Source organism: Knufia obscura, assembly GCF_036327395.1.
Source record: "Knufia obscura strain CCFEE 5817 isolate CBS 148926 chromosome Unknown scaffold_6, whole genome shotgun sequence".
Lineage (NCBI taxonomy): Eukaryota > Fungi > Ascomycota > Eurotiomycetes > Chaetothyriales > Trichomeriaceae > Knufia > Knufia obscura.
The window spans coordinates 386052-413334 of NW_027042692.1; the positions used below are offsets into that span (position 1 = coordinate 386052).

Consider the following 27283-nt stretch of genomic DNA (forward strand, 5'->3'; position numbering starts at 1 on the left):
TTCGATATGGGCATACATTTTGTCGTCTTTGTTATGGTCAGCGAGTTTGTCTGCGTGTGGGTTTTGAGATGTCTTCAATGTGAGTGTATCATCGCCGCAGTCATTGTCCCAGATGGCCATATACCATTTGGAAAGCTAGGTGACAACGCAGATCTGAGAGCGGTTCCATGGGTTCGAGCAGTCAAGTGACTGCGAATGAGTGACGGTACTGGTGAATAAAATTGGGTACACTTCTTGGTCGCCCTTTGTAATGAGATGGTGTTTGTAGCATGTTTAAGTGTCGACAATATCGCCGCTTGCTGGCGACAGTCGCCGTGCGGTCCTCATTTCATGATCAGTGTCGATCCGACTAAGTGCATGAAACTACCGCCAGTTCGTGCTAGGCTTCCAGCACTTTGATACCGTCCAGCAGTGCAGACAAGTGCTAGTGGTGAAGCGCATCGTGATATACTGCCAGTGGTCAAGATGTGACGGCCAAAGTGCAGCGTGGATGTAACTCTTGCCATCGGCGTCACTCCCTTCCTTTGCTGCTGACCTGCGTATGAGATTGCTGCTTCCTCTTGACAAGATCTGGTGATCGAGCGCAAATCGATTTCCACCAACAAGCAGATTTCATCAAACCACAATCATTGCGCATATTTGTGCAGGAAGTCCTTGACGAACACTTAAAGGCAAGCTAAGGATCCCTTGTGCTGTTCCGTTCCTGACCATATACATAGATGTCATCACAAGACCCGGCCTCAGTCGCGAGCCCTCAAGCTCAGCCTCAAGAAGCCCAACCTCAAGGGGCCCAACCCCCAGAAGGCAGGAAGAGACTGCAGTATAGCTGCAGTCTTTGCCCAGATAGGACATTCTCCCAATTAGGTCTTCCGAAAGAAGGCTCTCTTGCAAGGGGCAAATACAACAGCCTCGAATACCATGTTCAGACTAAACACCCGCAACACGATCAGACAAGATGGGCGGAGCTGAAGCTGATGAAGGACGCCAAGTTTGGGAAGCCGTCGGCGCGGTACGAATGCGCCTTGTGCGATGACGGCAAAGTCTATCACCAGAAAGCAGAGACGTCTTCGAGGAAGAGTGTGGCGACGTTGGAAGGCCACGTAAAAGAGGTTCATCCGGCTTGGGAGGATGACTTTCTAGTCCTTGCAATCGACAAGAGGGCGAAGCCGAAGCAGGGCTCTGTATCGACTGGTCCAGGCAAGGACGAGAAAAATCCTGAGTCGAGACAAACATCTGTAGAGGCTGGAACTGGGGAAGACGAGAACAGCCATAGCTGATGCTGCCGTTCCAAGAGCGTATGCAAGGCTATTCTGCGCACAGTCAAGATCGAGAACGATGGCAGACGCGCACGTGTGGCTATAGCGGAAATCCTGGCACAACATTCAATGATCAACAGACCTGTGCGGACTGCGGCTCCTGAGGCGGCCGGTATCAGCTGGCAACTTTAGGGCGTCATCCATACCTCTTTGACTCGTTCTGTCTTTGTGTTCATTCTCGTCGGTGCTGCTGCTGTCAACTGAGAAACGCGGTGACTCCAGCTCGAACTCCTCAAAGTCCTGCGATGTTCTTGCAGGTCCATTCGGCTTGCTATCATCCTTGTCAATCTTCATTCTAGCGAACATAGCAAACAGTCCAAAGTCGTATGCTAAGCGAAATGTGCCAGCAGCCACGAATGCAACCCAGAATTTGTCGTCGGCAGCCAGCACGCCCGTCAAGGTTGGCCCAGCCATTGATGCAAGCGTCCTCAGCATGCTAGTGATCCCCATAACTGCTGTTGTCTCTTCTGATTTGACGACTGCAGCAATGAAGGCAGATCGCGGTGCTTGGTCCATAGGATTGAGGCCTGTGCGCAGCAGTAAGAGTGCTGCAGTTGCCCAGAAGACTGGTGCAAACGGAAAGACAAACACAGCAGCTGAGGACGGTACATGTGTGAAGACCATGGTGTTGATGAGTCCGATGCGCCGTGCAAGTGGTCCAGCAAAGCTGGAGCCAATGGCTCCAAGGAAGTAGCTTATCGAGGTTACGTCTCCCAGGGTGGACTTCGAGGGATGAAACTTGATATCCATGTAGTAATTTGTGAGTGAGTATGGCACCATTCCATCAGCGAGCGAATCAACTGCGAGGAGGAGCCAGAGTTTGTACATGATCGATCGTGTAGGAGCCGAGATTTGCGATAGGTTGCCAGTCAGCCAAGTTCGAGCTCGGGTTACGAAAGATGTTGGGTTAACAGGAGCCGCGGCGTTGAGATTTGAGCTTGGTTGCTGTTCTGCAACGTTGACCTGCTCATGCTCATCCTGTGGTATTTGCGCGTAAGTTTGGGTTGGTCGCATTTCGCAATCCTGGGTCAGCAGCAGGACGAGTAAAACATTGACAATGCCCATGAAAGTATATACCCAGAACAATGCATGGTATGCTTCAACATCAGACCATTGGCGGCCTTGCAGAAGCCGGATGATTCGACCAGAAGCCTCGGTACCGATTGATGAGCCTAGAGTTGAAGTGGTGACATACCAAGCTAGCACATCTGCCCGGGTGGACGTCGTTGTCAACTGCGACAGTATTGACCTGCGGTGGATCAGTACGCCTTTGAACGCTGCCAAAGCCTTACATGAGATGACTCACTCCTCGATGCTTCGGAAAGGTCCGAAATCTCCTCCAGTTATGCTGATGACACCAATTATGGCTGCCAGTAGCAAAATCCAGTAGTTCTCGAAGAGGGCAAAGATGAGACCACTGGCTATCATCATCACTGATCCGGCGAGGAGGACTTTTCGCCGGCCAACACGATCTGCAACTAACGTGAGAAACGTGCCTAGGAGCAGATCGCCGAACAGTGTGAGAGTCATGAACAGGCCGATGCGGTGGTCTGAGAAGTCCAGAGCTGAGAAGAAGATGGCTAGCGACGTGATTAGTCGGGTCCGACATCGAATCTCTGGTACAGCAGCTCACCCAAAATCAACGAATTCGTGCCATAAGCGAACATCCGGCAAGTTCTTGCCAGGATGATGAGGTAGGCATTTCGCCCCGTGTTGTGGACAGCATTGATGCCGAACTCACGGTAGAACCAAGTGAATGGCTTCACCAGAGTAGACATGGCCTGGTGGAAGGGATTGAAAGATGAGAAAAAGGTTGGAAGCCATTCTTGCGGTGAGCCTGGGAGCGATGAGGAGAAAACATAGCGTGGGAGTGAAACGGCAAGGACGGACTGTTCCGAGCACGATATGTAGAAAAGACTGATGGGGCAGCCAGGGCCCTAACTGAACATCAGCATCAGCGGCATGGTCGCGCTCTTCTCCGGGTCTTGCCCCGTGCCAGTGCCGCCTAGCATCCGGGGCGTCCACAATTCGTGGACGGTCCGTCTTCGGTGTCAGTTTATTGCCAAAGACGCAATACATTCCTTCGGCCGAGCTCGGCTCCTCTCTTGAACTTCGCACGTACATACAAGGTAGTGTCGACAGCAAACCGGCTGATTGTTGATACCATCGTTGTAGACATCTCATATGGGGTTTCCTTGTATCAACAGCAACTTAATGAGGTAAGCCGATGCCATCGATCACACGACGGCGCATGGGACGCTGTTTGGACAGCCGGGAATAAAATTGCTACTACGACCCTATTCAAAACGATGAGCGTCGTGAACGCCGGTAGCTGCTCGCAATTTATCGACGTTTCATATGTCCGATTCTTTCACCTTGCTAACCCAGGTTCACAACAATGCATGCCCGATACCACGCGTCAACGCGTCTCCGTATACTATCACCAACTCACACAAGCTTGCTAACATTATCCTTCCCACAACCACATCCACTCTTGCCCGCCGCAACCTCCGCTGGCGTCCTTGCATAAGATGGCGGCACGTCAAGGCATGGATTGCGCACGAAGAAGTTCCTCGGCCTCAGTAGCAACGTCATCGGCTCAGCCGGCATGACTGGATAGTCTTCCGGTGATGGGAAGTGAGTAATGCCAAATGTGTGCCATAACACAACATCAGTATTTGCGATGTTCTCTGTCGGGTTGGCTTCGATCCATTCTGGTAGACCCCTCGATGGTTCACCTGAAGTTTGTGGGACGTGACGGCCAGCTGGGTAGAAGTCGCCATCGGAGTCTAAAGCTTGTTAGTATGACATTGGAATGGAGTTTGAAGAGACTCACATTTGGTGACATGCACTGCATGTCTTGCAAAGCCTGCGCGCTTCCATACTAACGAGTCTTTCTTGGGTAGCAAAGCAGGCACTTCCCTGCTGACGAGCTTGTAGCTGACCGGCTTCTTGCTGTATGGGTTGAGCTTGTTTTCGTTGCACATCTCCCATGTCCTAGAAGTACTTCCATCATAGTCTGACATGGCTTCAACAGGGTTCGTGAACTTCGTCTTCTTGGCATAGAAAGCATTTCCGTAGTAGTTCTCTTCCGAGCCAACCTCGCCTGGACCTTGTGCAGCGTCGACTTGAAAGATTGTGTTGTTCGGCCCATCGATATTTGGGTCGATCCGCAAGCAGAATAGATGCTGATGATTGTGCGCGTTGACGCCAGGGTAGACTTCTGTGCCCCATCCTTTAGTGTCCTCGCCTGGGTTCATGGCGTACGTATTGAGGATACCGGTGAGCTTGATCTCAAGCTGGACCGCGCCATCTTGGTGGAAGATCCAGTAGACGCAGTATTCGTAATTGGCGGCCGTGAAGATATGGCTGATGATGAGTTTGCGGCCCCGAGTGACAATGACCGAGTCGTCCCTGAAGTCAGTATGCTTGAAGAGTATACCAGCGTCTTCCTCGTGGATACAGATTGCGTTTTTGATGACCTGAGCGGCACCGGCGCGGTTGACGAACTCCGCGTCCATGTAATGGATGCTGCCCTTGCAATCACAGCCTAGACTGAGTGAGTTGGTCATGTAGCCGCCACCATATTCACCCAAGTCAAAAGCATGTTTTCTCTGATGTGGCCGTTCTGGGTTGCCATAAGGTACCACCATCTCAGCAAGCGATAGTCTGTAGAAGACCGGTCGGACGGCATTTTCGGCCTTGTCAAAGTAAGTGATGTTGTTGAGGACGATGCCTTCTCGGTAGTTGAAGCCAACGTGAACGGACCAGTTCTGCCATTCTATCGTCCGGCCCTTGACTGTGAACGAAACGCCCTCGGGCTGCGTGATGTTGATGGGTTTGATGTCGGTCCGGTAGCCGATCGATTCTTGAATGGACTTCACGGTGTAATCGTTCGGTGGTGCTTGGTTCACAGGTCTCCGGATCTTCGGCACATCGATATGGATGATTTCTTGCTTGTTAGAGTCGTAGATTGGGCAGAAGTCGAGAGGATATGTGTACTGAGAGTTGTCTGGATGCGGTCGGTAGTACATCAATGCTTGCTGAAGTCGCACTGAGTTGCCAAATCTCTCGTCGTAACCAATCGTCCACGGGTCGCAGTACACTTTGTGCATGTCTTCTGCTGGGATGCCGATAATCCGACACTGCTCAATGACTTTCGAGTCCTTGCGAACAACATGCTCAACAATTTGGAGGTCCTCCATGGTGATCAATGGCTGTACACCGGGAGTGTGCTCCCACGACAAAACCTTGGCTTCAGTCAAGCTTACATGACCATCCATTACCTTACCCTCAGGAGTAATAGCCACAATATCTGCTATCCTGTGAGGCTTTTCCGTGTGGTCTGGATCCGAGAGCCATGGCAGCAGCTGAGCCTTTGGTGGCTCGAGGAGTGTGACGGCATTGTAATATAGCTGGCCTTGCTCTTTTCGTAGAAGAGATGTGGCGGTCTCAATCTCTAGCGACGAAAGAGGATCAAGCGGGTGAGGTGGCGAGATTGTGTTGGTCACTTGGGAAGCAATCTGCTTCAGACGATCAAGCACCATGCTGTCTGCTGTAAGGTCAGTTCTTAGGGCGACAGTACTGGTATGAAGCAAGAAATTGGAGCGAAATAAATGGACGGAGAAGTGCTGTCAACGTCGAGCAGCAGCCTCTGGGGACTTATGTAAATATATAGTATTCGTAAATGCCAGCACGAATGAGGAAAGCATACGCTGACCCGGAGACTATCGCTCGGTCGACACACCGTTCGGACACACAGGCATACGAAGCAGTGTTTGTCTTGTGAAGTAAGCTGTTTGTCGAATCATCTGGGCTCTGATAAGAAATGATAGGACGGTGCTGGCTATGGCGATTGGTCAGGGACGTGTGAGGGGTTCCGTACAGCGGCAGGCGTGGGCATTTTTACCACATCTGGTTTAGCGTGAATTGATCGCGCTCGAGGTCGGGAAGGGTATCGACACCAGTGTGAAGGTCCAGTCCGAGCAGTAGACGTACTGGATTCCGCTGGGTGACTACGGGACTACCTCCGTAGAGGAGAGACTGCTAGTTTATATTCCCTATCCACGTTCCCACAGCGTGAACCATGTATGGAAGGTCCACAGCCATGCCGAATATCTCTTTCCGCCCTTCTCAAACTGATGCAGTCTAACGCTGCCGCCGCCTGATGCTCTGTATACCCTTCTTGTATCTTTTGTAAACGGCCGGGACGATGCTTTTGCCTTGGCAGAATCTTTAAGAACAAACCTCGACCCCTAGGTCGGTAGGCAAACGCCATGACTCCTCACCAGTGGGATATGTACATATCCGGTTCTGCGACATCCGTGTCAATCATGTAGCTCTCCCTTGTCCGCTACTGCGACTTCGCAAAGTTTCAAGTGGTCTCAAGTGTGGTCAGGGTCAATTTGGATTGACTCTCTACAGGCCAATCGTGTCGTGACCTTTATTGTTTCCGTGTCCATGTCCATGTGAGTCCTTCAAAAAGACAGCTTCGTAGGCGCAGTAGACAAGAAAAGCTCCGAGACCAATGCCAAATCCTGGGAATGAGCCCTTGAACCTGTTCCATCTCGTAAAAGGACCAGTATATCTCCATGCTTCACTACCGGGTCATTAGCTGTGCTCTTGCCCGGCAACTAAACAGACTCACGCTCTTCTCCATGGATCTCTCGACCGCCATTCCTGACTCGTAGCTGCGTTCGCGAAAGTCTTAATATCGAAGCCGGTTGGGTTTGGGGGCGCCATAATGTTGCTGGTCAGGAGAAGGGTCGCGTTAACAAGGTTTATGGTCGAACACCTTAGGCTGAGTGTCCGTGCCCCTTCGTACCTGGCTTAATGAGTGATATGGTCTCTCGAAGGCTGCGAGCAATTGTCCTTAACCACAGTCAATGACGAAGCGCAGTTGCCAGTCGGAGCTCAACTTCGGCCAAGCCGGGGTCGGGTAACTTTCTCAATCGAGAACTAGTCTCAGTCGCGGGCACCCTCCCCAGACTGAAACGCGACTGCTGTCATGTCTCAGTTACAAACGAGCAACTTACCGCATCACAGGAGTACCAATGGCTCTACCACAATGACTGCCAGAAGACATGATCTAGTATACCTCTAAATTCCGATCTCGTTCATCTCCATGCGATTTAGAAGTCAATACGACGCTCTTTGACACGGCCTTCACAATGCCTCCTCCACGGTACAATCATCAGAATATCCACGGACCATATTCACACTTCCCTCAGAATGCTGCTCAGTCCCATAACCCCTCGCAACACCACATCCTGCCTCCTCCGCAACTCGGCGCACCTGCAAACTTTGGTCAAGGTAGTTCAGCGACCACAAGTCCATTCGCAATGGGAGGAAATGCGGCCGCCGGCTTCGATAGAGGTCTGACAGACGCCTCACTACTGCAGAACTCGGCCCAGTTCGCTTATGGAAGAGGTGGCCCGGTACAAGCTCATCAGGACTTTGTTACAGCACAGCAGACACAACAGGATCCAAGAATAAGAGAAGTCTGGAAGGACAATCTACAGCGAGAAATGGACATGCTTAGAAACCTTGTCGACCAATTCCCATACATCGCTATGGACACCGAGTTTCCTGGCATAGTGGCCAGGCCAGTTGGTGCTTTCCAAACAAAGGCCGATTACCATTACCAAACACTGAGATGCAACGTCGACCTGCTGAAAGTCATCCAGCTCGGCATAACGCTGTTCAAGCCAGATGGCTCCCTACCATCCGACCCTCAACCTGGCCAGAAGCTGGCATATCCTCCCAACCTGACTCCTGTCTGTACCTGGCAATTCAACTTCCAATTCGACCTCGACCAAGACATGTATTCTCAAAACTCCACAGAGATGCTGAAGCAAGCTGGTCTCAAATTCGAAGAGCACAAAATGCGTGGCATTGATCCATTCAAGTTTGGTGCACTGCTTATCCCATCTGGTCTGGTGCTCAACGAGAACGTCAAATGGATCTCCTTTCATTCCGGTTATGACTTCGGCTACCTGATGAGAATCATGCTTAACGAGATGCTACCCGACAATGAGAATGATTTCCACACAAAGTTAGACAAATACTTTCCTTCACTCTTTGATATCAAGTTCATCGTTAAGCACGTTGGTACTAGAAATTCAGTGAACAACAATGAAAGTCTGAGTGTTGAGGCAAATAGGATTATCCAGGCCATCACTCAAAAGTCTGGCTTGCAAGATCTAGCCAACGAACTGAATATCGCGAGAATAGGTATTCAGCATCAGGCTGGCTCAGATTCTCTCCTCACGGGTCAAGTCTACTTCAAAATGAAGGAGAAGGTCTTCAATGGGACCATCGACGAATCAAAGTACAAGGGTCAAGTCTGGGGGTTGAACGGCCAAATGCCACAATCGATGACCACTGGTAAGGACGTTGGCTCGTCGACCAACGCAAATGGCACACCCTTCTTCAGCTCCAACGGCAACCCAAGCACACCGCAGACTAGCAATATTGGTCTTGCGCACCAAACACCTGGCACTAGCTCGTTCGGCACACCTGGCGGCGCCTTCGGTAGTTTCCAATATGGAGGGAAAGCCATGGGCTAGCACCCCAAGCCTGAGCAAAAGGAGTTTTATCCGCCAGGCAAAGCCCAGGCACTGGAGGCAGACAATTTACCAGCTACTTGTTTATGCCATTACCTGGGAAGCTGCGTATATGATGATTTCGAGCTGTACCAAAAAGCCAATACTCAACATCGCGAATAGTGCAAGCGCGTTGATGGAAACATAGATTTGGCTCCGAATGTCTTGTCTGCAAGGCCTCATGATTCACAACACTATCAGATCACGCCACTAAACGAGGCATGCCCATCGACACCCAAGTCTTGGTGGCCGCCTTACGTTCATCCATCTGCAATGCCGTTCATAGCTGCCAGGAAAGAAGAGTTAGTGAAACGGCTAGATGCAATTAACAGAGCTACATTGGATATCCAAGCTGCCTGGAAGCGCGATTATGGAGAGCTTGCGAAATTATGTGCCCGCAATAATGTCAGCATGCCGACAGTAGAGCCACTCGCCACACCTGCGGATTCAGGGTATGGCTCAAAGGAGATCACGCCCGTCACGATATCCTATCAGCAGCATGAAGCATCGACTTGCGACAATCCACCAAGCTCTGACAATGGACGTGATCCAATTACAGGTCGTGCACCCCTACTGCCACCAGGGCTCGATCTACGCAGGCAGTCAGGTCCGCGCCACGTCGAAAACTACCATGAATCAGAAACGATGCCTGCAACCCCAACCCCAGTTGTGGAGGATCACCATGAATCAGACATAATGCCTGAGACTCCGACACCTGCGATCCCAACCCCAGCTGTCGAGAATCACGGTGAATCAGAATCGACACCTGCGATTCCAACTCCCGCTGTCGAGGATCACCATGAATCAGAGTCGGCGCCTGCGATCCCAACACCAACCGTCGAGGATCACCATGAATTGGAATCGCCGGCTACGACCCCAACCCCAGCTGTCGAGAACCTCCATGAATCTGAATCGCCGCCTGCGACGCCCACGCCAGTTGCGGGAGTCATAGAAGTCAAAGGTAAACGCAAAGGGAAGAGGAAATGGAAAAAGCTGAGCCTGACACGGATCGGCCATGGACAGTCACATCATCTAGAGTTGGAGTCGAGCTGACATAAAGCGGGTCCAAGCTAGGAGGCTTCGTGAATATGAAATAAAGATCCAGTTTTCAGATTTGTGTTGCTCTCTCGCTTGCATGTCGAGGTTTGCTCTCACTGAATTGTTCCTATCCTATCCTGTCACTTTCATGTCGGCACAAGATGGCGAGTGCACATGATATCCCGTATTCCGTAACACGGGCATTTGTTCAATGATTAATCCTGTGTGCAGCGGCAGCCAGGAAGCCGACGTGGCAACATTGGCGGACGCTCCCTAACTATTGCGACCACCGTGAAATCGACGGTGTCTAGATGGTTTTGTGTCTAGCCTAGGTTCAGCATCAAGCAGGTGACAACTATGAATAAACATCATAGATTCTATGTGCTTATGTGGCTTTCGGACGCTACGGTTTGGACGAGATATCCTTTGGTGGTGCGCAATGCGTTGCGTTGGTCGCTAGTCCAGCCTAGTACATTGAAGAACAAGACTACGGACCTTGAATCAGAAAAAGCAGATTTGCTGGAAGACTATACAGGTTAAGTTTCGTGGTATCATTAAGGCGTTGTTGCTGTATTTTTGTGCCTCTATGTACGTGTGCGTGTACCTGCACCTATACCTGTACCTGTACCTGTACCCCCTCCACATGTTGCCATGACGGTCGCTAATCTTGCTCTCTCCCTCTCTCTCGCTCTCTTTCTCCTTTCCTTCTTTGTGATGGTTTGGATGCTTCCCAAACGAGATCTGGCTGTCCGAGACTGCTATGTACCGTCACGCTGGATTGGAACTTGACATAGTCTATATGGCGTTCGTCTTTGTGGCTTGGTTTCAGTGCTGCTTCGCTTGGATTCAAGCTGACAAGGGAGACGTCCTGGTACTGAGATCCTTGTTGCCTAAGGCTGTGCTCCGCGTAGATACTGGATATCCATGGCTGCGTTACCAGCTGAATTCGAGCTGTGTGCTGCATCCAAGCTTGTGGTGGACTACAGACGACCACTTAGTTGTGCCAAGACGCAGTGCTATGACTGTGATGCTTGATGTGTTGAGATGATTGTCGTATGCTCTTCAAGCTCTCAACTACCCAGATATCTCTTCCAGCCATCCTTCCAGACATCCTTCTTGATCACCTCTTCCTGACCCTGCTGGATGACGCGGTCGCCGATACGGAAGCGTTCCCAGCGGCCGTCGCGGCCTGTGCCGAGGATGAGGATTGTAGCGTTGTCTTTCCAGCCGATGATGCCTTTCATTGGTCGGGTGGGCAGGGAGCCGAGTGCGGGGAGGTATTTGAGCGAGCTATCGTTGGTGATGGCTTCGTCACCCATCTCGAAGTGGATGCTGGCGAAGGAGTATGTATCACTGAAGATCCGGGGTAGAAGAGGTATCTTGGAGAAGAAACCCCATTTGTTGGATTGTGGTTCGTCGTCGGCTGCTGGGGAGGATATCTGAGGAGATTGGGAGCGGCGGCGGGCGCTGTTGGTTTGGGTTCTGGCGGCTGGACTTGCTGGGGGTCGACCGGGAAGTTGTGTCAGGTCGAAGACGTGGAGGGTTGACTTGTCGGATGTCACGGCTAAGGTATTGCTGTCTGGGGAGATGGCGATGCTGAAGATGAATGCTGGGTCGACGCCTCTTCTTAGTTCTGCTAGCTTTGCGCAGTTTGCTGTGCTGAAGACACGGATGAGGGTGCCTGTTTCACTTGCTGAGGCAAGGAGAGATTCGTCTTGGGAGAGGTCGAGGGCTCGTAAAGAGGATGCGTGAGCGGGAATAATGCTCACGTTCTGTGTCTTGAGTTCGAAGGTTTGGATCTTGCCGGGGCTTCGGCCTGGAAAGGCAAGCAGTTTAGATCCTAAACAACAGAGGCCGAGGTGATTATCTGCTGTTTCGAAGATGGCGATTCTTGTGGGTGGTGAGGAGAAGGCGTAGAGGTGGACTGCATTGACAAGAGCGACTGCTATATGTGTTCTGGTCAAGCGCACGCGCAGGACGGCCGTCTTATGCTCCATGGTGACAGCCTCTTTCTTCTTCGCATCGTCCCAGATGATGACTTTCGTTTGCGGCCAACGCGGGTTCTTGCCTCCTCCGACCAGAGCAAGATAGTTGTAGTTGCCGAGCATTTCAGCTATGCCTGTCCGTGGGTTAGTCGTGAGTGGTGGGTTGCGGACCATTTCGACAATACCAATGCCGGCATTGAGAAGCCGCGATACCTGGAGAGCACATGGCTCACTGCTGAATACACAGAAGCCTGTGTCTGTTCCGACGCTGAAGCACGAGACGTCGCTGTTAAAAGATGCGCTGAGCGAGATGGGGCCGTGGGACTCATCGATAACCGGGCGGGTATTCATGGTTGGTGTTGTTGTTGGGTGCAGCTAGCATGATGCGCGCAGGGTACGACTATTTGTAGGATGAGAAAGAGATGGAGTTGTTTGAGCTGCTTGCCAACAGGTGAGGACGTGGTGAAACGGACTCCCGTATGGTCCAGAAAGATGAAACACGAAACATGAGGCAGCTCGCCAGCACGTCTCCAGCGCAGTTTAGGCATCAACGGCGACTATGCCACTAGCAGTTAGCCGGATCGTTAACGGAGCAGAACCCCGAACTCGAGGCTCAAAGCATCGCCAAGAGAGCCTAGAAACTCAGATTGTCGAGGAAGAATCCACCTGCGGTGGCTATGCTTGCAGGGATGACAAGCTTTAGCTTTCCGAGAGACCCCTCGAGACTTCCGATGACATGGTCATTATTCTAGCGAGTCCAGTTCTGACGGACGCGAGGGGTCTGGCGTACTAAGCACGAGACGTACAAGTAGTAATAAGTCTTTGTGTGCGTGATAACATGTCCCTGATGACTTGTGCAAGCTGGGTCAAAAAGCTTTGCTCACGAGTTGAGCTGCTCTTACCTCACCATCTCGAATGAGCAACGAACTCGGAGGAGGCACGACTAGGGAAGTACGCACAAAGGAAGCACCAGAAGCAACTACGAATATCTTCCCAGGCCCCTTGGTCCTCGTCCCTATCAATTCGTGCAAGCTCAAATGCTAGTCTCTACTCTAGCCGGTCCACAATGTCCTTGAAGCCCATCATCACGCACCGTCCACACTGGTCATCCCACGATCCATGGTCCCCCATAGATCCCCCACGACCGCCTGGGGCATACCCTCCCTCACCTAATCCGAGCCTCAGTCCGAAGGGTGGCTATATCGGATCGATAGCAAACGCCGTAAAAGCCCGCAAGGACGAGTATGTTCGCAAGAAGAGAATCAAGGTCAAGGTTGGCACCTGGAACGTTGCTGCTTTAGCCGACACACGCAAGGACTTAGGAGGATGGTTTGCACATGGATTGGGCGTGAGAGGCTTGAATCAAGACCTGGCTGGATTGGACGCAGGCAATAATTCCTCAGATGCCCTATCGTCCGACTCCGAAGTCGAGGGAGTTGAAGAACAAGAGGCTCGACACCGTAAGAAGAGCAGTACTCTACCAAGGCATGACCACGCTGCTGTTCCTAGTGACAAAGACGTGGATTTGTACGTGCTTGGTCTACAGGAGGTCATTGATGTCTCTTCTGTGACAGAAGCTATGAAGCCATTCACCGACCCGAACCCAGCTAAGAGATGGAAGAATAAGCTCAAGAAAGCTTTGCCGCCAGGGTACAAGAAGGTTGTGGAACATCAATTGATCGGCCTGCTATTGCTGGTCTATGCATCTCCTCAGCTTGCCCCAGAGGTTAGCTCGGTCGATGCTACAAGTGTCGGCACAGGCTTGATGGGCTATCTCGGCAATAAAGGTGCAGTATCTGCCAGAATCCTTGTGGGAGAGACTACTCGCATGCTGTTTGTCAACTGTCATCTCGCTGCTGGCGCTGATGCCACGGCCCTGCAGCGCAGAATATCCGATACCCAACAGATCATTTCCCGCACCAAGTTTCACCCTGTTGGAGAAGAATGGGTTGGTGGCATCGGCCAGTCCGAACAAATCGGCGACGAGGATATTGCTTTCTGGTTCGGCGATCTCAACTATCGACTCGATGACATTCCTGGCGAGGATGTGCGCCGGCTTCTGTTGCTGCATGCAAGAAACGAGTACGACATTTTGAATGTTTCGAAACGGAGGATCGATAGCGAGTTGCAGGGATATCTACCGCCCAATGGAGATAACACCGTCCATTCCACTAATCACTACGAACAATCCGAGGTTGAGCTTCCTGCTGCTGAAAGCTCAGCTGAGCCGCCCCTTGATCCCGAAAATGATCCTGCCTCATTGCAGACAACTCTCAAATCTCTCTTCACACATGACCAGCTTCGTGCCCAGCAGAGGATGAGGAAGGCTTTTCATGACGGCTGGCGTGAAGGCGAGGTCAATTTTCTTCCAACCTACAAATACGATGTAGGCTCTGTCGCTATGTTCGACTCTGGAGAGAAGAAACGCAGTCCAAGCTGGTGTGACCGCATATTGTACCGCACTCGCGCAGATTATGAGGCCTACCATCGGCGCGTCAAACAAGAGACCGAGGCTCGCAAAAAAGACCACGAGATGAAGAAACGTGGTCTCGACGACGCTGCATCGCAAGAGGATGTGCTCTTCGACTACGACCCTGAGAATGATGCTGATGAGTGTGATGATCAAGTTGAGCAGCATGACAATGATGGCGATCTTGAGCTGGTCCGAACAAAAGAGGGGTTCGAGGATACTATTCAGCTCGACGAGTACATATCCCACCAAAGAGTGCTTTCTTCCGACCACAAGCCACTGACTGCAGTTTTTACACTGACCTATGATTCAGTGGATCACACTCTGAAGGCCAAAGTGCAGCAACAAGTCACCCGCGACTTCGACAAGGCAGAAAACGAGGCACGACCTGCAGTCACATTGGTACTTGACAACCACACTCATTCTGCATGCCTCGCTGACAGATCTTCAGACGCATTAGACACCATTGATTTTGGCGAAGTCCGATACCACGTTCAGTACGACCATCACTTGACCATAGCAAACACAGGGCCCATTGAAGTTACGTACGCCTTTGTGAATAGGCCAGTCGAGGGAGCGATAGCGAGTCCGTTTCCTTCTTGGCTTAGCGTAAAAGTGCATCAGAAAGCAGACACAAGCAAAGTGGGTCCGCGAGATGTCGACACAGCAACGCGTTACACCCTGAATCCTGGGGAGACAACAAATATCGACTTGTTGGTCGAAATTGTGGATGCAGATATGGTCAGAAGACTCAATTCTGGGGAGGCAGCGCTTGATGATGTTCTAGTCTTGCGAATAGCGAATGGCCGTGATTATTTTATCTCCCTTACAGGCTCCTGGCTACAGACCTGTTTTCACCGAAGCGTCGACGAACTTGTCAAAGTCCCGTCCGGAGTACGGAGCTTGACCATGAAGAATAAACACGTCGAAACTCAACGCCATTCACCAGCTGTAGCAGTGCATTCTGCCCCACAAGAAATATTCGCGATGACCGACATGATACCGAAGCTCGTCGAACGAGTTGCAGCAGATTGGGACATGCTTCACGAAGACGAAGAGCCGCCTTGGAAAGCTATGGATGGCTCTCCATGGCCCTTCGACAGGCGTGATGTTAATTGCGACCCCATCATGAAAGACGAAAGACTTGCTGAAATCAGAGAAGCCCTCGACAAGGCTGAATCGCTTGATGAACACCTAAGCCCATGTACGAACCCGGCAGAAAGACTGGAACTTCTGTCTCAAACACTCTTAGATTTCCTTGCGTCGCTGAGCGATGGCATTATCGTTAGCAGCGTTTGGCAAGAAATTGAGTCGAACATACAGATGCACGAGAGGTCAAAAACCGAGCTCACGAGCGACCTGGTACAGGAGATTGTGATGGAGGCTATATCGAGCACGCCCGTCCACAGTGTCTCCCTCACGTTCATAACGTTTATGCTCAACCGTATCATCAATGGACTCTGCGCAGATTCATTACAGCAAGCAAGATCCGCAGATGCGCCCGTCGGCAGATCAAGGTCATCCACGTCTGCAAGCGCTATGTCAAATGTCTCACTTTCCAGCGTCAAATCAGGCTCTTCATCGCAGACGAAGAGGTCTTTTCTACCCTCACTGACTAGACGAACCACAAACTCCAGCACCAGTACAACACCGATGACACCGACCGCTGTCGCGAGCGATGCATTGCCTGTCCAAAAGGCTCATCTTGCACATCGGTATGCCGAAGCTTTTGCGCCCATCCTCATCAAATCTGACGATGCAAAGACCAAAGCAAAGGACAGGAAGGCTCAGCTTACGAGAAAGGTCAAAGCGCTTGAATCGTTCCTGAACCAAGAGCCGTAGGAAGGCAGGTCAGGAGGATCACCATACTCCCATGTTGAGTCTCTTTCAAGATAGCGATATCTAGCAAGTCTGGCGTCCAGCGCCGGATCCGAATCTGGTCACGATCGCGGCTGTGCAGAAGCAAGGCGTGCTTATCTCACATATCGAAGCATGGATTGAACTCCTGCATTGGTAACAGCAGAAGCTTGCGCAATTACACCACGGCTTCGAGAGGCCCAATCCAAAGCATGGCCCGGACAAATGTTCAAGGCCACTTACTCAGCCTAGTAATGATGTCATGCCGGATCTCGCAAGAAAGGTTCTGGTGTTGTGATACTGTTGGGCAAGGTTTAGCGAAGTCATGCCTTAAGAGCGCAGCGATTGGCCGCCTGATCTATCGACCGAAAACGAGGAATGCCACGCAAGCGCACCGAGGCGCTGCTTCCAGCCGAGCTCGTATTTCATGAGGTTTGAGCGATATAGACTGCTGGTGTACGAGCGCTGAAGTTGTCTTGAAAACTTCATAAGGGCCATAAATACCGTTGAGCTCACCATGCCATCAGTCGAGCGCATACGGCACTAGATGTATTTCTTGCGACGATCCAGAATCTCCGAAAGCACACCGCCATCACCGGAGGAAGGCGTCGTTATCAAGAAGCAACATCCTCGAGATCATCTTTCACACCACAGGTCTCAAGCTACCTGGCAAGCGCCGATTAGAATTACATTCAAACAAGAACAACCAAAGAACAATTCTCAATCGTGCAAATCAAGAACTAAGCAATAGACCGCTGCCTTCTAGGGTTCTAGCAACGGGCGTCAGATCCTATATCCCCCCCGCCTTCCTCCCTGGCACGACCATCGGAGACGACGTTGACGGGCCTAATTCTGCCTACCTACATTATCAACAGCAGCAACCAGACACTTCCCGATTCTTTGTTTCACCGCGAAGCTCAATGGACTCGCAGATGAGCACTGACTCACAGGAGTCATATGCATCTGGCAAATTTGCTGGTAGAGGCTTCTTTTGCCCGGCACGAAATGCGCAGTACAATTTTCTGGTCCAGAAGCTGAAGCACAGAAAGGAGTATAAACGGGAATTGAAAGAGGAGACGAACTTGCAAAATATTAGCCGCCCGAAGAAGGGGAGTCGAGTGTCATTGAATGCGTCAACGAAGGAGTCCTCGGACGTGGATGAGTTTCGGGTTATGAGGTATAGTTGAGCGACGACTGTGCGGGACCAGACCGCCAGTGTACAACAGTGTTCCAGTATAGGGTAGAAAGCAGCGAGCGGCACCCTATAGTGTTAATGTGTATGAGCATGAATAATAAGCGTTTCTGGCTCATGATGATTCGCAGGTACTGTACTTGTCCGTGGTGAACGTGATTCTCCACTCCCGCCAGGATCAATCTCCGCATCTGAGCAGAAGCTCCATGCCACCTCACAAAGCACGTGCTCATTTCTCGACCACATCTCTAGATCAAGCACTGCGAAGACAAACTGCATCTAGATCCCAAAGACGTGTAGTAGCATCCCCGGGTCAACCGCACAGCGACATCAAGCCTACAAATATACCGGGAAGTTGCCAAGCCTCACCATCCGCCAGATCTTGAAGATCAGATCGCCATAGGCTACGGTCTACCAATCAACTATACACACTCAGCAGAACTTCGGTCACACGCCCCAAGCCATCATGACAGACACAGAACCCACAATCACCCACCCACCCGACCTCACCAGACTCCGCAACTCATCCTCACCCACCATCCCCACGAAACTCTCATCCTCGCTCTCGATCTTGAGCGAGAATGCGCCAAGCACAGCTACAACCACAACCACAGCCTCATCCGCAAACCCAACCCGCACCACCTCTCCCACAAATCTCCAATCCCTCCAACACAACGGCTTCATCATCCTCCCCTCCCTCCTCCCCCCACACCTCCTCCTCGCCGCCCGCGCAACCAGCAAGTACCTCGTCCAGCGAACCCGGCTCGGCACGTTCTGGCCACATGTACGGACTGTACCGAAGCAGTATCCGCCCTGGCCACTTTACAAGTCGCCGGATCAGGGTCTTAATATCTGGGGCGTGCAGCATTTACTTCACCCTGATTTGAGCGTGCGGGATGTGTACAGCGAGGTGTATTTTTGTGAGGAGGTGTTGGGGGTGGTGAGGGGGTTACTTGCGGGGGAGGATGGGAGGGCGGTAGAGGAAGATGAACTAGTGATGGAGCTGTTTAATCTGCTGGTTAGCCCCGGCAAACGCCAAGGGTTTGAGTTGGAGTGGCATAGGGATGATGTGCGTCCTGATGTAACTGAGGACGAGGAAGCGAGGTTACTGAGTGAGAAAACGCCGGCTGGACGCCAACTGCACGCGCAGTATAACATCGCGCTATTTGAGGATGAGAGTTTGGTTGTTGTGCCGGGGAGTCATCGGCGTGTGAGGACGGAACAGGAGAGGAAGGCCGGGAAATACGATGTTTTGCCTGGGGAGGTCAGGGTTAATTTGGGGCCGGGTGACGCGGTGTTTTATGATAGTAATATTTTGCATAGGGGGGTTTATGGGGGGATTGATGAGCATACCGAGCTGGGGCGGATGACGTTGCATGGGAGTGTGGGGCTTAGGGGGTATGGAGCGGAACGGTGTAGGCAGGTGTTGCAGCATGGGGTTGGGGAGTGGGTTGATGGGGACGGGGGTGGGTTTGGGAGTATTCAGGATGAGGGGAAGAGAAGGGTGGCGGAGGTGATGAGGAGAAATTTGGTGGAGATGGGGAGGGGGGTGGGGGATGTTGGGTTTTCGTTGGAGGGGTGAGGGATGCAGGATGAACTGGTTTTGTAGCGGAAGAAGGAGCAGCCTTGAGAAGGACAGGTACACTCAACCCGTCATTTCCTACATCATGAAGGGAAGAGAGGCAAGTGTGCAAGTAAGATGATAACTTTGCTGTGTCCTATGAGAGGTGTGAGTAGGCATCAGACACAGTCGGAATCGATTGTAGCAGGTCCTCGCCGTTGGCCGAGCATCGAAAGCTTTTGCAGAAACTTCGACTGTGATTTCCACGGACAGGCGACCTCTTCAGCTTGCGATCATGACTTGTTACAGCGACACGAAGTCACTTGGTAGGTATTCTCACACCATCATAATAACAATGCCTTTGCGAACGTTAGACACCACTTTGGGTTTCGCAGCGGCTGGGCAAGAAATACGGTTCTTGCCCGGTGGCTGAGCAAAGCACTCTTGATGTGTACAAGAGAAGTGAACGGACGCTAGTCGCTGGGTCCGACACTCTGCATAGGTACACTGTATGCAGCCATCACTGAGAAGAAGGTGCGAGGTATCTGCCGTTCCAATGATGGCAAGCTGAAGCGCAGTGCAACCTCTTGCATCGATCAATGTCCTTGAACGAACATCGAAGCTCCGCAGCCATGACCGTGTAAGGCGCAGGCTATGCGGCTGCGAAGCAGTGTTGAGCTCAGGAGAGAAGGTGAGAAAGCTCTCGACAGTGAGATGGGCCCAAGATTCGTTATCGTCAGTCTCGAGTTCCATGGTCGGCGAGCCACATGAGCAGCGAACGTGCTTGACTGTTCTAGGTTGATGATAATCAAGAAGCCACGCCTGGAGCATTCTTGAGGTAACTGTCATGCACTCTCTTCCCTTATACCGCAATTGAGGAACGGCCTCTTTGCCATCATGTTCCCAACACGGCTCGAGGCTGAAACGATACATGTCTTCGCGTAGTGTCGAGTCTGCCTCGAATGGAACAAGCTTCCCATGATGGGTGACCTGGTCGCGTCGATATATCAACTCTTTGTTTGGCAAACAACGATGCATGATCACAGAGTTGTTCTCGGTAACAGGCAGGTTGACGATCAAACCATCGGTCACACGGAATCTGTAAAGACTGTGGGTATCAAGCGTTGGATCGAGGGCAAATTGGGACAGAATGCTGAGTCCGTTGCTTTGCAATCCAAGTATCAGTTCTTGGTCTCGACGTGCTTTGTTGTGCGGGAGGTCCTGGGACCAACCTAGAATCAGTTTAGCCATACTCCCTAGGAGGTCTTCGTAGTTTGCCGTTCCTGTCAGGAATTTATTGAAGTTGTCCAACAGACGGCTGAATCGTCCTGACTGCAACTCTTTTTTTAGTAGGAGCGGAGAGAAGGCCACACTGTCCAGCTCTGAGTCATCCCGCTTATCTCCAAGAACGAAATGAGACAAGATTCCATAACATGAGCCCAACATCAACGACTGGATGGCACTGTGTGGAAACAATGCCTCGAAGATTTGGATTGGTGTCAGGGTTTCCCCAGAATCATTTTGTACCGTTGGCATCGTCCTGTAGATACGGATCGCCGCTTTGACACGAGAACTAGAACGAAAAAGAGCTTCGTCAGCCGTACGCAGGAAGCTGTCTGCGACGGTCCAGGCAAGCCTAGTATATTCGGGGAACCTTGCATGGAATGGTAGTGGTGGACCAATTTGACTCCAATTGTTGACGAGCATTCCGAATCCAGCATGGAAACGGTTGGATGAATCAGGATAGCCGTTGGCCAGCATGCTAAGCCCCAGGGTCAGCTGGCCGTCCATAATTGTGAGTGAGCTATCCATGTCTTTCACCTTGAGCCGTGCATGATTGAACACCTGAGTCAAGTACTCACAGCTAGCACCGTAGCGGACACCGAGGTGCTTGTGAATGAGCCAGGGCACTGAAGCCACATCGGTGAGCAGTGGCCGTGAGAAGTTGTTGTCCTCTGAACCTGCACGCGCAACCCCGTGTTCCCAAGGATCAGTTTGCCCCTGCGAGGTCACATTCAGCACGATACTCGCGATCTTGTCCTGAGCTGTGGAAGTTTCATCTCGTCGATCGGACATTGCCCTGGGAGCGTGGAGGACAGGCGAAGCCATGATTTCGAAGCCCAGTCGTTGCATCATGCCTACGAGCACCCACACATTGAGAGACCTTGTAATATAGGTCGTTGACGGTCGCTGAATTGACGAAGTTAAGGCCCATCTCTGTGCCCCAGCGACCAGCGCAATGTCCGCAAGATCCTTCTCGTGCAGATGCTCTGCAAGATTCGGACGAAGATTATCGTCAGTGCCCGCAAACAAAATCACCTTGTCGTCGCAGGCTTGCTCGAGCAGATACTTCCCTAAAGTATCATTCTCCTCTTCTTTAGCAATGGCGTGAACGGCATCCTTCAAGCTGGCGAAAAGCGGACCCGAGATCTCGAACGTGGCGTCTTCCTGATGTAGCTGGATCAAGCAGCTGGGAAGGACATCAGCAAGAATCATGACGGTGGCCTCAGTAGTGTAGAGGCAGAGAAGAGCTGTAGTCAAAGCCCGGAGGCAAGTTCGACCAGGGTCATCAGAAATGGCTGTAGAGGCTCTGGGCAGTGCCACCGTCCGAATTGTCCCCTCTCCAACAACAGCACCCAGCACGTGATGGCATTGTCGAATATCTTTGTAGCACTGCAGATTGAAAGCACTTGAGGTGACAAGATGGCCTCCAGCTGTGGTAAGAGCTTGATCCAAGCTTTGGGATCTCTCATTTGATTTCCACCATCCATAGACACCAGTGGCCAGCTGTACCGCTGTAGCTATGTCGGATATTGCTACACTAATCTGCGATAGCGGGCTGGCATTGATAGTGAATCCAAGCGACATGCCGTGTTAAAGCTAATGGACTAGCCAGGATCTGTGTTGTGAGACCCGAACGTATGGCACAACAACGTGGTCAGGAATGGAGAAGACATGGTCGACAAGGTTGACATATACATAGTCGAGCGCTGATTGCTGGCGACAAGTCAGCTTGTATGATAAACATAAGCAAGCAAGCACGAAGACAAATAGCTTGCAAAGAATGGCATTCGGTGCCAAGACTCAACCTCACTCGGGCTCCACTTGTACAGATGCTGATCTACGTAACCGTAGACGTGACTTCGTCGCCCAGCGGCCTAGACATAAAGTAAGGACTTACATCTGGGCCACATACACACTTGCGAGCACATTCAATACCCACACAAGACCTATGGGCCTACAAATCTACACAATGGACGACCCAACCCTCGTAACCCTCCCCTACCCAGCCCAAACCACAACAACAACAACCACAATCTCCACCACCAACACCCCCACAACAATAACCCGCATCTCCTTCGCCGACAAACTCCTGATAACAATCACCCAACACGGCCGTCTCGCCCAATGGCTCACCGTCCCGTTAGCCGCCGACAACCCAACCACCACAGACCCACACTTCGGACTCGCGGGGACAAGCGACGAAGACTCATTACTTCCCGTGACGCGCTTTCAGCCGCGGACACTGCTCGGTGCGGGTGGGGGTGACAGGGAGACGATGGGACAGCTATATGCGAGTCAGATTGCGAGTTTGATTACGACGAAGGATCCGGGGGAGGGGAGGGTGTTGATGGTGGGGTTGGGGATTGCGAAGGTGGATTTGAGTAGGGAGGGGTTTTTGGAGGTGTTGGATGCGGTTACGAGGGTGTTGTGATGGGGTTGATTGATTGATTGTTTTCTATCTGGGACTATGGGAGGACATGTAGTCGCAGGTCCGACTATCCAACAGCACGGATCAAAGCAGGCCTCCTCGCATGCCATATGCGTCTCTCGGCATCTCCACCGTTTACACCCTCGATCTCTCTCTTCCGACCACGTATTTCTTCGACGGTAGCGTTGACTTGGTACGCTCCCACCGCCAAGCAGACAACACCAAGCTCACTTTCGACGGTCTGACCGGGTTTAATACCAGCCTTGACCACCCGCTGCAACACACCACTCCACACGAACTTCTTACTCAGATCCATAGCCAGGCTATGCGACTGGTCAGCCAGACTAGGCTGCAACCTCAACAATAACCTCAGATCATCCTGCGTCAAATTCTGCACTTTGACGATCAACCTCGCGAAGACGTTCCATCTCACCTCGAACTCTCCTTTGCCGTTGCGCACAACCTTGTCCCCATCCCCCTCCCGCGCCGGAAGCAAATCAAAGCTAATCTGCACATGCTCAACTCTCAACGCATCAATCATCCGTGGACTCAACCTGACGCCCTTGCGAATATCGATTTCACCCTCCCTCGCCCTCCCACCACTTGTATATTCCTCTTTCCATCCTATTCGTAGGCGTTTACAGACCTCCTCGCGGTACCAGAATGCTTCACGGGTGGCGAGTTCAGCTTCGAGACTTAGTTTGCTGGCGCTGACGACGAATTGGCGGTTGTTGGAGGGGGTGAGGCTGGGTATTGGTTCGTGGGTATTGGGGATGTAGATTCTGGGTAGGAGGGTTAGGGTGCGGGATATTTGGGTTGGGAGGAGGGTTGTTGATGTTGCGGTTGTCCAAGTGGGAGGTACCTCGGCTGAGGAGGAGGGTGAAGCTGTCTCGATAGTGACGCTGAGTGGTGTTTGCCAGAGACTGCGGAGGTCGAGCTGAAGGAGGCATTGGCCCTGGCCCTGGCCCTTTACAGCATTCTCTCCATTAGTAGTGATAGCTGTGGATGCCTTGCCATTGGTTTGAGCTTCTGCTTCGTTTCGTGAAGATGCTGTAGTGGTTTCTGGGATGGATAAGACACCACATCTTGGGATATCAACACTACCGTTCACGGTAACGTTGACCACAAATCGGATTTGTCTCGTGTAGAAAGTTCCTTCTATCTCATTTCTTGGCTTCCCAAGATGTGCATAGTCAATGAGCACAACCGCTTCGGTGAGCCCTGGCTTCCCTAATATTTCGAAGTCAAAGGTGTTCTTTGTTTGCGCTTCTACTGCTGCTGCACTGCGTGTGGACTTTTGGGTGCCATTTGACTCTGGCGTAATACGCTTGATTGCTTGACGGTGCATAAGCTGGTACTGCACCTCGTATGAATCGGCTGGCTGCAGGTCTTTAGTAGCCAGTGCATCTTGTAACTGTCTTGATACCGAGTCTTGGTAGCTGAAGAGGACTAAATCGGCTGGTATTGAACCTGGGTTTTCAAGTATCAAGCTGAACTTGCATTTCTCGCCATCAAGCAGCATGACAGACCGCTGCACGAGGCTTGTGCTGCAGACCTGTAGTTGTGGTAATGGATCCACAACCTTGAGCTCCAGGATTTGTGATTGCGGGAGGTCGACAACTAGACTCTGCAGCTGCTTGCGTTTGATTATTTGTGGTGGTTTCCAGGTACCGCTGTATATGGTGAATGTTCGTTCATAGCAATTCTTGATCTTCGCTTTGCACCCAATGATCTTGAGTGTACCACTTTCCTTTGCCACGCCTTGTAATGTGAATGCTTGTGCTGCCAATGGGCCAACAACAACACTGTGAGTCTGCGCCGCAAACGCGCAGCCATCAGAGATAAGGGAGATACTTTCGACTTCGATATCGATCTCGAGCGGATTCTGAAGAACAACGTCAAAAGTAGCGACTTCGTCCTTGACCAAAATGATAGGACCACTGGCCTTGCGATCGCCTGAAAAGGGGTTGTAGATGAATGGATCTTTCTTGCTTGTGCCGGAGGTGGTTGTAAGGGATAGATCCTTCGAAGAATGAGGCATGAGCTTGCCAGCACTTGGACTCTCATACAATTCAATTCCTCGGACTAGGAAGTCGTCCCAATAGCTTGCGAGGATGTTGTTATTGCCCTGTCTTTGAGCAGCGATAACGGCATTGCTGATGCCGTTCGCTAGCCTTGTCTGCTCCTCTGCTGCTATCAGAGGCACAGCGTTCGAAGAGCCATGGAAGAGCGTAACCTGCTGACGGGTGACAAAGAGTATCAACGACATGAATTGGATGCTTCCAATGAGGTCAGGAAGTGCATCACTAACACGCACGCAAAGCCGAAGAATCTCAAGTTTCGTGGCGATATCGCCAGAGATGAAGACCGACAACCAGGATGAAAGTCGTGTCTTCGTAACGACCTGGTCGTCCTCGGTATCCGGTTCATGCTGCAGCTTTGAGAGATCTGGGAGCTCGTAAGCCTGTACTGCAAGCTGTAGCAGCGCCCTCATGCCTTGAGCAAGCCTTGTATGACCCTTGTTTCCTGAGGTAAATGCACTCAAACCATTGATTGATGGGTGCACTGCTGCCTCAGCGGCCCCAACCTTACGTGCCTCAATCAGCGCGGGCGGTAGTTTCTGAAGGATATCTTTGAGGTAAAAGCCTTGCTTCCTCTCAAGCTGCAGCTCAGCCAAGTTCTGACATATGACGAAATAGATTGTGGAGGCTGCCTGTATGGACAACTGTGCTTGAGCTTCGGTGATTGACTCGACAAGTAAGCTGCTCAAATTCGAGCTTCGCAGGACCAGTCCAGCACTTGATGGCTCCAAGGATGATGGGAAGTTGAGTTCCTGTCTCGATCCAACCAGCGCATCTAGAGCAGCAGCGTTCAGTAGACCCTCATGCCTGCGGACGGTAACAAGCAGAACAGCAAGGCTAACTCTTGCCTCGCAGACAAGTATCTGAGGTAGACCATTGTCGAACCCCATCGCCGACCTCTCATACAGATTCATGATAGTCGCAATCAGTCCTGGGAGCATCGCTGTCAGGCCAGACAAGCGGTTTGTATTCGTGCCAGTAAACTTCTCAGCAATGACTCTGTTAGCATCGGCGATACTGTGGATTGCACTGCTGCTCGAGTACCCTCTGGTCGTAGGATAGCAATCTTGAGGAATCTGAAACTCCCTGCCGGCCCATGCGTGAAGCAGCAAGCACACTAGCATGCCCTCTAGTGCTTTTGCGTGCCATGCTGGACTGTTAGCATCTCTTGCAGCTCGTGCACCATCAACAAGCCGATCGAGCGCTTCAGTCCATTGACCCATCTGGAGCTTGACTAATGCTGCGGACACTATCTTGCCCGAAGTAGACGCATAAATCTGGTCTTCGGGCGCCGGAGGGGTCTCCGTATTCGTGCGACCAAATGAAGGAATGATAGACTGCCGTCGACTGTCTTCCGCTCTCGAATCTGGTCGTGGTTCTGCGCCATTGAGCCTGTCTGACCTTGATACTGACTGTGGAAGCTCAACCTCTTGTGAATGTAAGACATCAAGAACGCGGTTCCCCCTCGAGGCGGCTGCTCCAGACAGCCACTCAATGAGACCTCCTGTGTTCGAATTTGCCGATTCTGTTCGTATGAAGACAGCATCAGTCGTGCTCGGGATGTTTGTTGCATCAAAGACTATCACTTTACTTGGTGTTTCAATTCCACCAGCCTGTTCAAAGACCTGCTTAACTCGCGACTGTGCTTGTCGGAGTTCCGCCTCGAAGCCTTCGGAAGGTAGAGAGCTTCCATCGATGATACCAACAACAATCTGTGGCTGCCGATTTGGCTCGAAGAACGCTGTACGTTGAACAAAGCTTGCATTGGAATGAGAGCTGAAACGGAAGAGTAATGCTGAATCATGGCTGCTTTCTGTGCCCTTGTGATCTGATTGAGATTTCTGCTCCTTCGACAATGGCTGAGCTACAATGCCGACAGATGTCTGAAGCCATGTGAGATAACTGTCAAAGGTCCGTGGAGTCACTCGACCAGCAGGCAGACATAGAACATTGATCAACGCTGGTGCGAGAGGTGAAAAAGGGTCATATCCCATGTTCTCGTCATGGGGCCATACAACCGTGCTGCCTCATCCTTTTGCCGTCCTCATGGTCTTCGCAAAATAACCAAACGCGGCTGAGATAAATCCACAACAATCTGTAGATAGTCGCGTCCTATCAGGGCTTGAAGCTGTATCGGTCTAATTGTTGCCATGCTAGGCGTGATCGACGAATGTGAAGTAGCCTCGTGTACGAAGGAGCGAGGCTGACACCAGATCATCGGCCGCGGCGCTACTGCGTATCTCCGGCGCTACCGCGCAGCCAGGCGATCAGGCGGCATCCACGGCCGAGGAAGTGACGTTATTTGTTGTGGCCTCACGCAAGGCAAAAGGACTCGAAATGTCCGCCTCGACTGCACCGCCATTGTTCACTGTGTACGGAGTACTAGCACATATCTTGTTGGCATATCACGGCGTGTTTTCTCTCTGCATATTGAGCGGTTCCTGCACTTCGATAGGCGTAACCTATC

The 27283-nt window shown here is 51.6% G+C and overlaps 12 protein-coding genes across 12 annotated transcripts; 6 read left to right on the forward strand and 6 right to left on the reverse strand.

Annotated features, from left to right (window-relative positions):
- Nucleotides 1-167: 167 nt before the first annotated feature.
- On the forward strand, nucleotides 168-1277 carry PMZ80_005640 (uncharacterized protein; the record flags this gene model as incomplete). The annotated part of the gene is made up of 2 exons (XM_064874058.1): nucleotides 168-171; nucleotides 844-1277. 2 exons carry the CDS (start codon nucleotides 168-170, stop codon nucleotides 1275-1277), a joined length of 438 nt encoding a protein of 145 aa, XP_064729780.1.
- A 105-nt stretch (nucleotides 1278-1382) lies between these two features.
- PMZ80_005641 (uncharacterized protein) lies at nucleotides 1383-3094 on the reverse strand (the record flags this gene model as incomplete). The annotated part of the gene is made up of 3 exons (XM_064874059.1): nucleotides 1383-2565; nucleotides 2623-2896; nucleotides 2950-3094. 3 exons carry the CDS (start codon nucleotides 3092-3094, stop codon nucleotides 1383-1385), a joined length of 1602 nt encoding a protein of 533 aa, XP_064729781.1.
- Nucleotides 3095-3764: 670 nt separating this feature from the next.
- Nucleotides 3765-6230, reverse strand: AMO1 (peroxisomal copper amine oxidase; the record flags this gene model as incomplete). Its single annotated transcript, XM_064874060.1, has 3 exons — nucleotides 3765-4105; nucleotides 4153-5900; nucleotides 6226-6230. 3 exons carry the CDS (start codon nucleotides 6228-6230, stop codon nucleotides 3765-3767), a joined length of 2094 nt encoding a protein of 697 aa, XP_064729782.1.
- Nucleotides 6231-6734: 504 nt separating this feature from the next.
- On the reverse strand, nucleotides 6735-7058 carry PMZ80_005643 (uncharacterized protein; the record flags this gene model as incomplete). Its single annotated transcript, XM_064874061.1, has 2 exons — nucleotides 6735-6915; nucleotides 6964-7058. 2 exons carry the CDS (start codon nucleotides 7056-7058, stop codon nucleotides 6735-6737), a joined length of 276 nt encoding a protein of 91 aa, XP_064729783.1.
- A 428-nt stretch (nucleotides 7059-7486) lies between these two features.
- POP2 (CCR4-NOT core DEDD RNase subunit) lies at nucleotides 7487-8884 on the forward strand (the record flags this gene model as incomplete). Its single annotated transcript, XM_064874062.1, has 1 exon — nucleotides 7487-8884. The coding sequence occupies one exon, from the start codon at nucleotides 7487-7489 to the stop codon at nucleotides 8882-8884; it is 1398 nt and encodes a 465-aa protein (XP_064729784.1).
- Nucleotides 8885-9193: 309 nt separating this feature from the next.
- Nucleotides 9194-9973, forward strand: PMZ80_005645 (uncharacterized protein; the record flags this gene model as incomplete). The annotated part of the gene is made up of 2 exons (XM_064874063.1): nucleotides 9194-9198; nucleotides 9253-9973. The coding sequence occupies 2 exons, from the start codon at nucleotides 9194-9196 to the stop codon at nucleotides 9971-9973; spliced, it is 726 nt and encodes a 241-aa protein (XP_064729785.1).
- Nucleotides 9974-11028: 1055 nt separating this feature from the next.
- HSV2 (Phosphatidylinositol 3,5-bisphosphate-binding protein) lies at nucleotides 11029-12294 on the reverse strand (the record flags this gene model as incomplete). Its single annotated transcript, XM_064874064.1, has 1 exon — nucleotides 11029-12294. One exon carries the CDS (start codon nucleotides 12292-12294, stop codon nucleotides 11029-11031), a length of 1266 nt encoding a protein of 421 aa, XP_064729786.1.
- Nucleotides 12295-13009: 715 nt separating this feature from the next.
- Nucleotides 13010-16255, forward strand: PMZ80_005647 (uncharacterized protein; the record flags this gene model as incomplete). The annotated part of the gene is made up of 1 exon (XM_064874065.1): nucleotides 13010-16255. The coding sequence occupies one exon, from the start codon at nucleotides 13010-13012 to the stop codon at nucleotides 16253-16255; it is 3246 nt and encodes a 1081-aa protein (XP_064729787.1).
- A 1673-nt stretch (nucleotides 16256-17928) lies between these two features.
- On the forward strand, nucleotides 17929-19044 carry PMZ80_005648 (uncharacterized protein; the record flags this gene model as incomplete). The annotated part of the gene is made up of 1 exon (XM_064874066.1): nucleotides 17929-19044. The coding sequence occupies one exon, from the start codon at nucleotides 17929-17931 to the stop codon at nucleotides 19042-19044; it is 1116 nt and encodes a 371-aa protein (XP_064729788.1).
- A 315-nt stretch (nucleotides 19045-19359) lies between these two features.
- PMZ80_005649 (uncharacterized protein) lies at nucleotides 19360-21891 on the reverse strand (the record flags this gene model as incomplete). Its single annotated transcript, XM_064874067.1, has 1 exon — nucleotides 19360-21891. One exon carries the CDS (start codon nucleotides 21889-21891, stop codon nucleotides 19360-19362), a length of 2532 nt encoding a protein of 843 aa, XP_064729789.1.
- A 196-nt stretch (nucleotides 21892-22087) lies between these two features.
- PMZ80_005650 (uncharacterized protein) lies at nucleotides 22088-22738 on the forward strand (the record flags this gene model as incomplete). The annotated part of the gene is made up of 1 exon (XM_064874068.1): nucleotides 22088-22738. One exon carries the CDS (start codon nucleotides 22088-22090, stop codon nucleotides 22736-22738), a length of 651 nt encoding a protein of 216 aa, XP_064729790.1.
- A 64-nt stretch (nucleotides 22739-22802) lies between these two features.
- PMZ80_005651 (uncharacterized protein) lies at nucleotides 22803-26810 on the reverse strand (the record flags this gene model as incomplete). Its single annotated transcript, XM_064874069.1, has 1 exon — nucleotides 22803-26810. The coding sequence occupies one exon, from the start codon at nucleotides 26808-26810 to the stop codon at nucleotides 22803-22805; it is 4008 nt and encodes a 1335-aa protein (XP_064729791.1).
- Between the last annotated feature and the right edge of the window lie 473 nt (nucleotides 26811-27283).